The sequence below is a fragment of the Morone saxatilis genome, unplaced genomic scaffold (assembly GCF_004916995.1).
Source record: "Morone saxatilis isolate NCDOM2014 unplaced genomic scaffold, NCSU_SB_2.0 Contig23, whole genome shotgun sequence".
Lineage (NCBI taxonomy): Eukaryota > Metazoa > Chordata > Actinopteri > Moronidae > Morone > Morone saxatilis.
The window spans coordinates 15178834-15193013 of NW_023339796.1; the positions used below are offsets into that span (position 1 = coordinate 15178834).

Below are 14180 nucleotides of genomic sequence, written 5' to 3' on the forward strand. Positions count from 1 at the left end.
GAATAGCTGCAGGCTTTGGTTGTACGCCAGATTCCCATGTGTTTTTCTATGTTCATGTTTTTAATGTGGGAGTTTTGGTGAGAAGTCAGCATGAAGTTGTTCCATCTATATGATGCCTGTTTTTTGTTTTGTTTTTAAGCCGTCTCATCTGCTATGAGCCTCAAAGTCTGCCTTTATGCAGTACATCTGTTGTTGGAGCTGGTGTTATTCAGCAGGGAGTCAAGGACCGCAATCTGTTCAAGAAAATGTCTGAAATCTTAAAATAATAATAAGTGATCAATCGAATACTTAGTGCAAAATATGTATTCTAAATGTAGTTACATGTATTCTAAATGTAGTTATGTACAAACAGACTTTTTTTTTTTTTCTTGCACAGAGGTAAGATCAAACAGAAATCTATTGATCACCATCTTGCAGGGTGGTTCAGTTTTCATCCACGACAAAAAAGAAGAAAAAAGCTTCCAGAGGCGGTTCCTCTGAGCCTAGGTTCGGAGAAAAACAGAGCCAAGAGAGAGAAAGCCACACAAGGAAAGTAAGATGTCATAACGTGCCTGATTCTAGCAGAAAGACTTCTCAGTCTCCCTAATTGAGAGCGGTAACAGCTCTACCTTTTTAACACAATAGCATGTCCTGTTGATGTGCGTGTTAGTGCGCGCAAGCTCTATTACCTCCCCAGCATCTGTTGTGCAGCCCAGGGTTATTCTTAAAAACTTAATGACACAAAAGACGCGAGGAAGGATGGAAAAAAAGTGGGGAGAGCACACGCTTATGAAAACATGCTGTTTAGAGAGAAGAGGGTAGAGCGAGAGAAAGAGGCTATGTGAGAAACCGAAGAACACTAATTGAGTGTAAAACCCGCTGAAAAATGTTTGCGTGTGTGCCTGCTTGTTTGGATTTCAAAGGAGATGTGAGAAATTGAAATTAAAAACCCAAAAGACTAGAAATAAGAAAAGTTGGTGAGGGTTTTTTAAGATCCAATGCTTGGTTTTGAACAACAAAATAACAAAAACAGGAAATAGAAAAAAAAGGAACAAAGGCACAAATAATAGACCCATGTTGGCCAAATGGCACTTATGGTGAGTTTGGAGGTAGAAATCAGTCAATGCATTCCTTTCTCTGTGGGTGGTGTTGGTCTGTTTGCTTTATAATAGCACTGATAATAATTTGGCAGCCAGGAGATTCTGTGTATACCCATCTGAAACAAAACAGGCCGGTGTGTGTGCATAGATGCAACGATGATGATGATGTGTGTGTAATGTCATTAGACACATTTGTATGTGTTGCTTGGATGCTGGTGCTTTCAATTAATGCAGCTAAGCTGTAGGGTGTAGCTGAATACAGCTTTGTCTGCAGAATGCCTAGAAAGTAGCTTACAAACAGTGCAATAATAGCAGCCAGTTGCCGCAGGTGCAAAACTATTTCACACAAGCTTTATGCAAATGAGCAGATGTTGCAGTGGGATTGATCAAATGTCCTATAAACATCAGACAAATTCAAAACGTTTTTTTTTTTTGGTTGCGGTTTTAAAGTTTATCGTGCATTCGAATAGATTTGTTGGATCCACACACACACACACACAAGCGCACATGTTACGATCATGACCTAATCAAGTTGTGTCGGTGTGGTAACATCATTAGGGGAATTAGTTTCACACTGATCTGTTGGCAAATATAAAGATACACTTCACTTAATGATACAGATGACATGCTCCTCTGCTACCTTGCTCTCTATCTTTCCATCCTCTCTCATTTGACCTTTTAGCCAGGTTGTTAAATATTCTGCTACATTACACCAATTACGGCATCCGAGCTCCAGACCTCGCCGCTTCTCCCCGACTTCTTTCCTTTCCTTTCCTTTTCCTTTCCTCTCCTTTCATTACCACTCTCTTTAATGAGCATGAGCTAAATGAAATGTTTCCAAACACCGTGTTAATGAAACATAGACAGATTTATTAGTCATAACTCTTCAGCTAATCTTCCTAATAATTAGCCCGAGCTGAGTAAATCTTTTTACACTGTGGTCAGAGAATGCTGAGCCGGTGCCAGACACGACCAAGATGTAAAGAGAGAGAGAGAGAGAGAGAGAGAGAGAGAGGAAGGCCACTCGTATGTTACTCACTACATCACCCAGACTTTTTGTCAAGACTTTGTTTTTTTTTGTTTTTTGTCATGCTGTTTTGACTCTTAATTAATTATCCACAATCATCTTTTATTATACTCATAGTTTATTAGCACCCGAGCAGTGACTGCATTTTGTTTTTCAGCTCGGTGAACGAGGCCTAATTTTGCTGTGAAATAATGAGAGTGAATTTAATCCATTGATTTCATTCCCAGTAATTATTTTTTATTTAATAGCTTGATATTAAATGGAATCACCATTATCATGAGTAATGATGAGAGCAGATACACACAGCTGTGTGTGTGTGTGTGTGTGTGAGGTGGGGTAGGAGAGGTTGGAGGATAGATGTGTCATTTCATTGTGTCATGCCGGAGGGGTGACTAATGATTTACTGATTTCATTTTTCTTGTCATTCTGATTAGCAGTGGGAAAATAATGTGGAGAGACAGGAAATGAAAGAGAGGAGAGGAAAGAAAATGAGTGTGAAGGAAAGGAAAGGAAAGGAAGGGAAGGGAAGACAACGTATGTTTCTGTATGAATGATCCCCTCTGACTCTTCCTTGTCTCGCAGTGTATCAATTTCTACTCCTGTCTTCCAGCCAGCAGCCAGGCCTCTAATCCAATAAAAGGTGGCCAGTCACATAAAACAAACTGGGCGATACCACGTAGCTCAGAACTACATGCGCTTTATTAGCTCTCTTCACGTCTCAGGTTCACATTAGTCCAAGGTTATTCACTTTGACACACTCTCTTATCTCTTCTGTTGCCAACACATCATCGTCCACACACAACTTTGTTTGGTCCGTCTCTTTTGTCCAACTTTGCTTCAAGGTTATTCAACAATTCATATTTACTCTCTTCACTCTCTTCTCTCTCTCTGCTTTCAGTGCATAATCAGGCTTTTTATCCTGTCCTACCAAAGTTTCCCCTCGTTTGATCTCCTCTTCGCATTCTCTTTTCTTTTCTGTCACTATTTGTTCACTCTATTTTCCTGTTTTATCTTCTTTTTTATTTATTTTTCAGTCTGCTTTACACCCTCCCATCTCCATACCTTCTTCTTCCTTATTTTTTTCCCTCTCTGATTCAGATAGGGACTGTAGTGTTTTTGAACTGCAGGCTATCATGGCTTTAAAATACATTATATCAGAAAATACAATAGCATTTGTGTGATGTGATGACCCTGTCTATATCTGACAGGGGTCATCTTATTTCCAGACAGGCTTTAGCAGCCCCAGCAAACTAAAAGGACAGCAAAATCACTGAGTACCAGTTTTAATTATCAGTGGAAGTACAAATCAGTGCAGCTGAGTGCAGTAGATGTTGTCTCTCACTCTTTATAGCCTGGAGTTAGACTGAGGGGGAAATGGAAGCAGCAATAGAGCTCGAGGCTAATAGACCAATAAATGAAGACTTGGCATAATAGTGACAACATCAGAAAAAGGAGGCAGCCTGCTTTGTCGCACATGTTGTAAACCTTTAAGAAGATTATACAGTCAGGCTGATTCACAGTGAGTTTTCATACACAACACAGGCCACCTGCATTTTAACTTGCCACCACTATCTTTAGGTCTCCATGCTCAGGATTCAGAGGTTTTATTCAAAAAGGCTGTTGTGCAATAATTAAAATAATTAAAATAATAATGAGCTGTTCATTTTTTCCAGTATATAAAAATGTAAAATGTTGTAATGCAAACAATACAGTAACATTGTGCACATACTCAAGTGCAAATACGATGATATGTAGACTATTTTGGAAGGTCTGACTATAATTGTTTTCACCACATTTATGGTTAGAGTTGACAGTTTTCAGCCTTTACCCCATGCTCATGTGAGTTAACCTCCATGTTCTGTGGTTTCTTCCCAGTCTAAGGCTGAATACTCCAAACTGTCTGTTGAGTTTGAGTCAATTTGAGTGTGTTTATCTATCATAAGTTAGCCTTGTGATGGACTGGCGACCTGCCTGAAATGTTTCTGCATGCTGGGATACTATCCAGCTTCCTTGATCAAGTAGAAGTGGTTAAAATTAATGTGACATGAAGATTTTAACTTTATTTAAGCTTTATTTTAACTCTTTCCTCACATTCAAACTACATTTAGTTTACCACTGACTGGCCTGGTAGCATCTTGGTTTAGTCCATTCTTTTTCTTTCCTACTCTTTCTCAAGACACGTCCTGCATGCACATCATCTGCTCCTAATCTGTCCATCAACCCTCATATCCTTTCTCTTACTGTCCCTCACGGGGGAGCTATGTGCTGATTGTGCTGTACTTTGTTGTTACAGAATCCTTCTTAATTCTCCATCCATACAGCCAATATTCTCTATCCCCCCTTGTTTTTTCTCTCCTGCACATGTAGCGTCCCTATTGCAAAGATTTTACATTCTCCTCCTTGTTGCTTCCTTTCTTACTCTCTCCATCTCTATTAAGCACTCTTTGTTCTCCTACCAGGTCTTCTTTGTCTTCCTCTTTATCTTGAGCTCTTGTTGTTGCAGCACAACATCGCTGCCCCACCCCTCATCTTTCTGCCCACTTCCCTTATGTTAACCTTCAAGTTTCTACTCCTATGGCTGCCTCCCCTTCTCCCCTCGCTCTTCCCCTCCATCTGATTGCTTGTTAGTTGGTATGCAGGCTTGGACCCCCATTGTGCGTTCTTGCCTGTCAGCACTCTCTTTTTCCATCTCCCTTTCCACCCCTCTCTCTCTCTCTTTTTTTTTCTCTTTCCAGCTTTTAGTGTCCACTCTTTCTAGCAAAAACCAGCACAAAGAAAAAGCGAGCTGAGGACAGGGCCTGTTGGGGGAGGATAAATGGATGGAAACACGACTAAGAAAAAGAGTATAAGGGGATGTTTTCACTTAAAAGAAGAATTAAGAAAGAATATAACACCCCAGAGAGATAAAGGGCAGCAAGTGAGTGGAAGAGAGAGGAAAACGGGGGAGGGGCCATGGCGACCATAATATATGGATGGAGTTCTATGAAGGTGGGAGCTTGCTAGCAGAATGACAAATGGGTCTCGAGTGACAGAGTATTATATTAAAAAGTAAATTGATATGCAAATGTGGAGTGTGTGGCTTTGGAGGACAGGGATAGCCTGTTGTCCTCACTGAAGTGGAACAGAGAGAGGCAGAGAGAAAGGTGAGAGCCCGGGTGTGATAGTGATATCGCAGTTCATTAAAGTGTGTGTTTTTGCGTGATTGGTGAAGGTGCGTGTACTTAAAATCTGCGTGAATACACAGCTGTGTGTCTGTGTGTGTTTATTCATCGTATGAAATGGAGTATAGTGCAATTGGATGGCAGCTAAATGGAACAATGATTTCTCCCACAGTGACAAATAGTGCTAACTTCACACTGCAGTACAGCAGCATTAAAAAGCAGCTAGTGGCAATGCAGGCGGACTACTGTATCTCATTATGAAGTCTGTTCCAGCTCAAGAGTCTATGGATGCTCATAGTGTGGCATCCAAATCAATACCAGACTACTAGCCACAAAACAAGCCTACATGGTGACTATAACCATGTTTTCTGCAGTTGCACAATAGTAAAGCCATTTTGGGTAAATAATGAATAAATACAATCATAAAAACATTACACCAATTCCACAACCATATCTCATACAAATAAGCTTATGTATATGCTACTAATTTGCCAAATATGATTTGGAGGGAACATGAGGATTATAAGCACTGAAAAGATTTTTTTCCCAATCCAGAAAGTATAACATTGCTGCACGGTTACAAAGCACAGCGACCCACAGGTTGTTAGGTTAAGGCAAACTAACTACTATATAGTATGTTACCATGAACAGGACTCATTGTGAATTTAAATATGTACTTCTGGAACATCAGTGTGGATGAGACTGTGTGATGTACCGTAGCATGTGGAGACCTGGATTGAAAAAAAGGGAGTGATGTTAGTTGTAATGCCACAGAACTGAACCGAGGCTCAAAGCTACTCAGGTGTATCCCATTTCCTGATGTCCGTTTCCATCTCTGCTTTATTGGCTCCCAAACCGGGATGCCAAACCACACACACACACACACACACACACACACACAAACACACACAAGCAGTAGGCACGACCTAAAACATTTGGTTCAGGTTAAAGAAAAGATCATGTCAATGTCAGCAGCAAGTCAGAGTTGACTTTTTGAATATTTATTTAACTCCAACCCTTTTCTAACCTAAACAAAGAGTTTTGAGTGCCCAAGCATAACCATTGAAATGTTAATCATGCTTTAGCTATATAGTGGATATTGTAGTGAATCTTATATATATGGATATATAAAACAATATATACATTTTTGAGTAAGCAATGCATCTTGGAAACACCGAAGAGATTATACAAAGAAGTGGCAAATATGTGATTAAAAATTGCTTTAGCCAGAAAAAGGCTAAAATAATACGTTGGTGTAAACCTCAAAGGAAAGAACAATGGTTCTACCTTTTTAGAGTCAAATAAAATATCTTTTGGCAGAAAGTGGGAAAAGTGGACCATCTACATGAAACAAAATGCTGATCAAGCAGCCTAATTGTTTAAAAATTGCAAATGAGAATAATGCATATAAATGTGTGATAAGCTTACGACATCTATTAGTTCTGTGAGGTTGCTTTTGTACTACTGCCACGTGTTTCGACTTTCCAACCTGAAAACTCAATAAAATATTTAAGTATAAAAAAAGATACACGTGGCATTGAGAAAATGGCTTCCACATTGTCCCCTGGAGTCCAGTTCCAGAGCCCTTAATAGATGAATTACAGGTCAGTTGCATTTAGTTGAAGGTATTAAATAAAATATTTATTTCAAACACACACACCCACACACACACACACACACACACAGACACAGCTGTCGGGGGGAAACAAAAGCCACAGCCATGTCAGATTTTGTGCCATGTTTAAGACTGCAGCGCTAATGATTCATGACACTTCTAACTGAAGAGGAGAAATGAGTTGCTCTGTAATTACTATGGAAATGTGTTCATTTCCCATCAGACACACACACACACACACTCACATATGCAGCCATGCACCCTTGGAGACGCACACACTAACACAGATACACATCGAGCAGTAATGGGGAAGTGTGTTGAACGTGGGTTTTGGTGTTTTGCTGAACGTGTGTGTGTGTGTGTGTGTGTGTGTGTATCCCCATGGGATTATCACAGTTGGAGCAGAGGTGTGACCCATGTCCCCATTCCCCATATGTTTTAAACACATGCCCCAAAGCGCTGTGTGTGTGTGTGTGTGTGTGTGTGTGTCAAGGGGGTAATGGTAGTTCTTTGGTGTTTGACTGGCTTGAGCCCAGCTGATAACCAGGTGGGGCCCAATTCCCCTTTCATAAGAACATTATGCCACCTTCTCTTTATCCCCAAATACCAGCAACCAGTCTCTACTCTAATGTGTGTATGTGTGTGTCTGTGTATATTCCCAAGATGGCCTATTGATGGAGTTATACCATGCGTTCAGCTGTGTAAAATCAACACAGGGATTAAACAAAGAGGTTTACTGAGCCTAACAAGACCCCACCTTTCTCTCATTATTAGTCATGATTCTTTTCTACTCACTATTTCTCTCTTTTATTATTTTTGTCTGTTTTGTCTTTATCGGACGTCCCCTCTCCCTTCTCTTTATTAAATCTTTGTTTGCTATTTTTCCATTTCCCCTTCTCCTCTGTCCTCCACCACTCTGCTTCCTTAAATCACGTACAGTCTGTGCTGCTGATTCCCAGTCACTCTTGGCGCTAAGCCCAAATCAATTCATCTTCATGATGGACAGACATACTGACTGGTTGCTGCTTTACCTGTACAACCCCTCAAGGAGGACGGGATGAGAGGGAAGTAGTGAGAGAAGAGGAGGCCATGTAGTATTTATGTCATGCTTAGTTCCTCGTTATATGAAACCGCTTCTACGTTTTATGTTTTTTGCCCTAAAATGTTTGTGCTGAATTTAGAAGAGCAGTAAATCTCGGAGACAGTGTTATGGGTGATTAGGGCTGTTAAACACTGTTTGAGGCTGAAGCGCAACAAAGCGGAGAGAAAATGCGCTGACACAAACATATGACAAAAACATCCCACAAAAACTCTCTCACACACACACACACACAAACACACACACTAGGAGCATCCCCTTGTGAGGTCTGTAAGACAGAGTTAGTTTAATACTTCCTCACAGCTGGCTGGCAGGACTGAGTTGATCAATTTGTCAATACTTGTGTCTTGATCGTTGGACTGACCCACGCCGCAGGGTGTGTGCACAGGGGGGTGGGAAAAGGGCATATGTGTGTTGAAGTGTGTGTGACCCTTGATAATACTGAAGGCAGTGGTTAACGGCCAGAGGGTTCCATAAAGAGAGGAGAGCTTTATGCATATATCTGCCTCTATAGGGACACACACATTCACTCCTACACACACACACACACACACACACACACATACACATACAGACTCACTCATTTACTCAACCTCGGGCATAAGACCTTTGAGGGAAGTGTTGAATTGACAGGTAGAAGCAGAGAAAAAGAGGAATAGGAATATTTTTTCCCCTCCAGGCTTGTCTTATACCGTGGAGTGGGTGTGTAGAGACAAAAGGAAATATCTGGTTGTTCATACACACAGCTATTGGCTGTGCACGCTGTAGTGCCAGATTTTCCTGGAAATATCATAGATTTAATATATCAAACACGTGTGAGCACACACTCAAGAGTATGTTATCTTCCACAGAAGTGCTATAAAGCTATATTGGTATCTGTGTGGTGGAAAAACAGTCTAATCTAGTCTAGTCTATCTATATGTGTATATACAGGTTTATAACCCAGCATGAATTTCTTTTTCAGGCACTGTGGATATATCAAAGCCAAGCAGGACCCTGACGAAGAGAAGATGCAGTTCCAACATGGCCGAGGTAAAGATACAAATGCACACACATACACACATACAAATGTCTGTATGGTTGCTGTTTGTTTGTTGACATATGATGTACTGAAATTCATAACTATATTCAGTAACATTATAACATGATGCATACAAATACATGAAATAAAGCTTGATATATTTTTAAATGTGAGCTTATGCTATTATGTTGTACGTTCACACACACATAACTTGTCTTTAAACCAAACTTCACACCCACCTGCAATGAATCACATCACCTAACTTATGATTATAAACAGATATTTGATTAGTTTAGTGATAACACCCTGAAAAGTTTGTTTCTTCACATACAAGAGTCATACTTAGTCTGCAAACCCTCAAATGTATCACATTCAGCATTCTCAGCTGAATAAATCGCTTTGTTTTGATTTGTTCTTGCACAAATGTTTGCTGGCACAGTGGAGCTCCTTATGGGTTCCTGTTAAAATGAGTCATTTTAACACCATTGCTAACAAAGTAGTTGTGTGTTTAATTATGTAATAATTACTAATGTCACTCAAACAGAGCACCCACGCTCAGCTCCCATTTCAACACGTATATACACAGCTTAAATGTCTGATGAACGTCTCTCCCCAATTTCTCCACTTTTCCGCTCATCTAGTCAAGCTTCCAGGCAGCAGGACTTACATCCATCCTCACACCTATGAAGACCCCAACCAGGCTGTCAGGGACTTCGCGAAAGAGATAGATGCTTCTAATATTCGCATTGAGAGAGTCATTGGAGCTGGTAAGTTGGCAATAAAACAGCAGTAGACTATATTAATATCTCAAGAAAAATGTAAATCATACTTGATTGAATTCAAATTAATTAAATGTTTTTTATGGGGCCCACTGAGTCATGTTTGCATGCATGGACAATTTTCCTTGTTTCTGGCACTGTAGCACCTGTAAAATCAAATAATTTTGGTTATATAAAAGAAAATCTGGAGTCAAGATTAGATATTATATAACTTACTACAAAAATACAGATAAGAGAGCTCAGATATTAATCAGTTGTACAAGCTGCCAGCCAATTTTATATTGTTTTGTGTGTGTGTCTGTGTGTGCGTGTGTGTGTGTGTGTAGGAGAGTTTGGGGAGGTGTGCAGTGGTCGGCTGCGTGTTCAGGGAAAGAGGGAGATCTACGTGGCCATCAAGAGTCTGAAGGCGGGGTACTCTGACAAACAGAGGAGGGACTTCCTGTCTGAGGCCTCCATCATGGGACAGTTCGACCATCCGAACATCATCAGGCTGGAGGGCGTCGTCACAAGATGTGAGTTGTCGAACAAAAACTTTATTTATTTATGTGCTTTACTTTATTCTGTGTGTGTAGTTGGATGACGCACTCCTCTTTCCTCTGTCACATACCTGTGTGAGACAGCAGAGCTGTGGGTGATGTAAATAGGAGTTGACCCTGGATCAGATAAAAGCTCCATTACCATGGTAACACATTGATGACGCATGGTGGTGTGCATGTGAGTGGCGACTGTCCGCCTCTCAAGCGGCCACTTGTTTACTTCACATGATTGTGTTAGACAATTAGAGTGAATGTGTGTGTTCATAGACACAGGCCTGGTTCAACAAGATGGCTGATTTGTTATCGCTGGGCCTCACTCTCTCAATCACTCTCTCTCTCTCGCTCTCTCTCTCTCTCTCATCTCATATCCCTATCTCTTGCTCCTGCTGTCTCTCTCAGTCAGTGTCCATCTAATCTCATTCAATCGCTCCCCATTCCTCTCCCTTTTTCTCTTGCTCTCCAGCTCCCTCAGTCAATCCCAGTCTCCTCCTCTGTCTCTGACAAACTGATAAAACCAAAAGTGCCTCAAATATCTAGTAGGGTACTCAAGGAACTTAAAAGTATATTTAAGGCTCTTCAAGTAACCTTTCCATAAGATGAGGTTCCTGGAAGAAACCTCGACAACCTATATGCTGCTGCAGAAAGTCTCTGACCCCCACTGTGGGTTCCAGTAATTTTAAATTTTTCTTCAGCTCACAGCTTCTGTGGGAGCCATTTTTTATGTGAGTGAGCCCTCGAGCAACTAGAAGGGTTACTAGAAGAACTTAGTGCCCAAAAAGGTTCTTTTCCGGAACCCCGGAAAAATCCAACGATCAGGCAAACAAGAATGTTGTATGCTTCCATCAACCAGTCAAGTTGCAATTAATATCCCTGTCTGTCCAGACTCATAAGTGTATGTAGTAAATACTTAAAAGGAATTTAATACAACGTTACAAAGTGTATTGTTTGGCTGAATGGAAGTTATCACTATATTGATGATACAAATGTATAATTCCAGTGAAAAGTGAATATTATAGTACTTTCCCTCTCTTTGTCTCCCTCAGTCAAACTCAGAATAACATATCGATATAAAAACACATCTTTTTCCACCACACTAAAGTCACAGGCATAAGTTGCTCCGTAGTTTAGATATTGCAGTACAGCAGAGCCTGATTAACAGGTAGAATTAATGATGATCAAGTCCCTATTTTGTACTCATTGAGATGGCAGAAAAACTATGTCATTGATAAAAGCTAAATTGCAAGTTCGACTATATTAAAACAAGTGTAGGCGGTTACAGAAAGTGGCAAAAAAAAAAATCTTTTTACTTTTGTTCAGGAGCTTTAAGGCCCGACCAAGAATAATAATTATAACAATAACAATGTGAGCATCCACACTAAGGAACAGAAGCCCCAACACGCTGCATGCTCCAGCTGTGTAGGCAGCATAGGAAACTGTATATTGATGACCATGCAATGCGCAGAGAAACAAAATGAAAACCGGAAAGATATGGGTTTACAAAGTTCTTTAAAGTTGAGAGTAATTAGGAGAATCCAACACTACTTATACACTTCACACTACACTTACACTATTGTAAGACTTTTCATCTTTTGAAGGCGAATTTTATTCACTCCTACAAAAGAGACCATTACTAAGGACTTCAAAGACCCCATCAGCACTCAGGATTGTTTTGCAGTATGTCTCAGGTAAAATTATGTTTTTTTTATCTGTGATTTGCAGCCATGTATTAGAGTTTAATAAATTGTATACCACAATATCGATCATCAAATCAAAGTAATCCCAGCAATATTGTTCGCCACCGTCGTTGTCATTACAGTCGTGGTGTTGACTCCACCATCCACTTGAGTTAGAACCACTTTTGTTATTGTTATAGTTATCCTCTAAGTGTGGATACCTTTTCAAAACAAACGTGCATCCAGCATAAATTGAGTTTTCAAAATTGTCTCTTTCCCTTCCTGCTGATGTTCATCAGCGACACTGCTCTAACGCCTTGTTATGCAGATGTGTGTTAGAGATCTACAGACAAGCAAAAGGAAAAGGGAGACAGCTGCTACAAAGAAACATTGTAAACATGCAGGCAGAAAAATAAATTTCTGCTCCCCTCCCCATCTCGCTCCCTCCCTCTCTTCCTCCCTCCCTCTGTCACACACACACAAAGATCTTCAGTCCATCACACACCGGTGCTCAGTGGCACTTAGACCAACAATAAAAGAGCAAATGCATATGCATAGGCTTTTATCATAAATATTAATAATTCATAAAGTTAATTGGATGTGTTTTTTAGCTACATGAATATTCAGCAGCTTGCATATTAAGAAAGAAACCCCAGTGCATTTCTTATTCATACTTACTCTGTCATTTTTTCTGTCTCTGTCTCTCTCATTGTCTAAATAGGGTTTGATGTTAGCCGTGACCTTTGGTTAGCAGGATGAGGCAGTTTGCAGAAGTATAACAGCAACAAACTAAATCAAATGTCTTTTTTTTTTATTCTGACAGGCAGACTTGTAATTACGGCACTTTCTTTTCAGTGGCACACATACTATTCTGATTTAAAATACCAGAATAAATTCAAGAATTACTGCCAAATCCTTGAAATAATAAGTGACTGAGGACAATAACAGGAGTTGACAATAAAGCAGCTAAATAGCAGAAGGTTGGCTTGACAAGAAACTCACTTAAACATCATAAGGTGGTCTTTACTTTGCTGTTCTCTGTGAATATAAGAAACATGTTTATGTGGGTTGTTTTTGTGATGTGTGCATGTAATTTTACATGCGTCTCTTTGTGTCTCTCCTCTCACCTGTCTTCACGGCACATTGAGAAGCTGATAGAGCTCCTCAGAAACAAATCTCAGTTGCGGAGCAGTAATTTCACAGGTCACAGCCCAGGGTGTGTGTGTGTGCGAGTGAGGGGGTGAGAGTTGAGATGGGTCAATAATTCCTTCAGGCCTTTTTCTCAAGCACCAGCTGGTCCCTTCACACCGCCCTCAGTCTAATCAGCCAGCCTGACCCTGACTGCTCTGGGCTCAGGTGTGTTGGATTGGTTTGCGTAGGTGTACATAGTAGTAGAATCCGCAGTTGGAGGAGTACTATTGGTTGGAGCAGTGCAAGCCATTGTCACAGTTATGTTGTGGTCGAGGTGTTTGCAGTAGCAGAAGTAGCTCTGGTAGTGTAAAGCAGCAGAAGCAGTTATAACAATATTAAAAGCAGTAGTAATGATACTGTAGTAAAACTGGCGTTCCTTTGAGCTTAAAAGAGTAACATGATAGTGTTTTATTTATTGCTTCCAAGGTATCCAGATGTACAAAATTCATGAGCAAAATATGTATGTACATGCACAATATATCTTTATTTATACTAAATGTACAATGCCTCTACAACATAAATGCACTTGAACCTATACTTGGCTCAATGTGCTCCTACAGTACCTAAGATTTTTCTAGATGTACACCGTAATAATATTTTTTCACATTTCCTATTGTCAAATTAACGGGGAAAATTAAATCCAGAATGTATGCAATGGCTACTACTACCTTTTCTCCCGCTGTACCATTACATCTGATGCATGCTATTATTCTTTGTGTAGCTTAAACATTCAAACCAGAGGGGAGGCATGCTCTACTATGTAATAGTGCTGCAACTTTTTTTTCTTGAGTCATAATGATATATGATGACATAGTCTTACAAGTAACACTGTTAGCATAATAGTGAACGTACTATGTAGTGGGGTTAATACAACCTATAGTCTTAGTAGTGTACATATATACATATATACACATATACACATATATAGCACCGTAGCACTTCTTCTTACAGTCTCTTTTTAAGCTGCCACGTTGCCAGTGTTAAAATGTAGTGTCTTCC

The 14180-nt window shown here is 40.1% G+C and overlaps 1 protein-coding gene across 1 annotated transcript in view; it reads left to right on the plus strand.

The window, feature by feature from the left end:
- epha4b (eph receptor A4b) overlaps positions 1 to 14180 on the plus strand; it is a gene marked incomplete in the record, with an annotated part of 89963 nt that overhangs the window by 61410 nt on the left and 14373 nt on the right. The window contains 3 exon segments of the mRNA XM_035671125.1: positions 8946 to 9013; positions 9644 to 9769; positions 10108 to 10293. Coding sequence (XP_035527018.1) covers positions 8946 to 9013; positions 9644 to 9769; positions 10108 to 10293 — 380 coding nt within the window.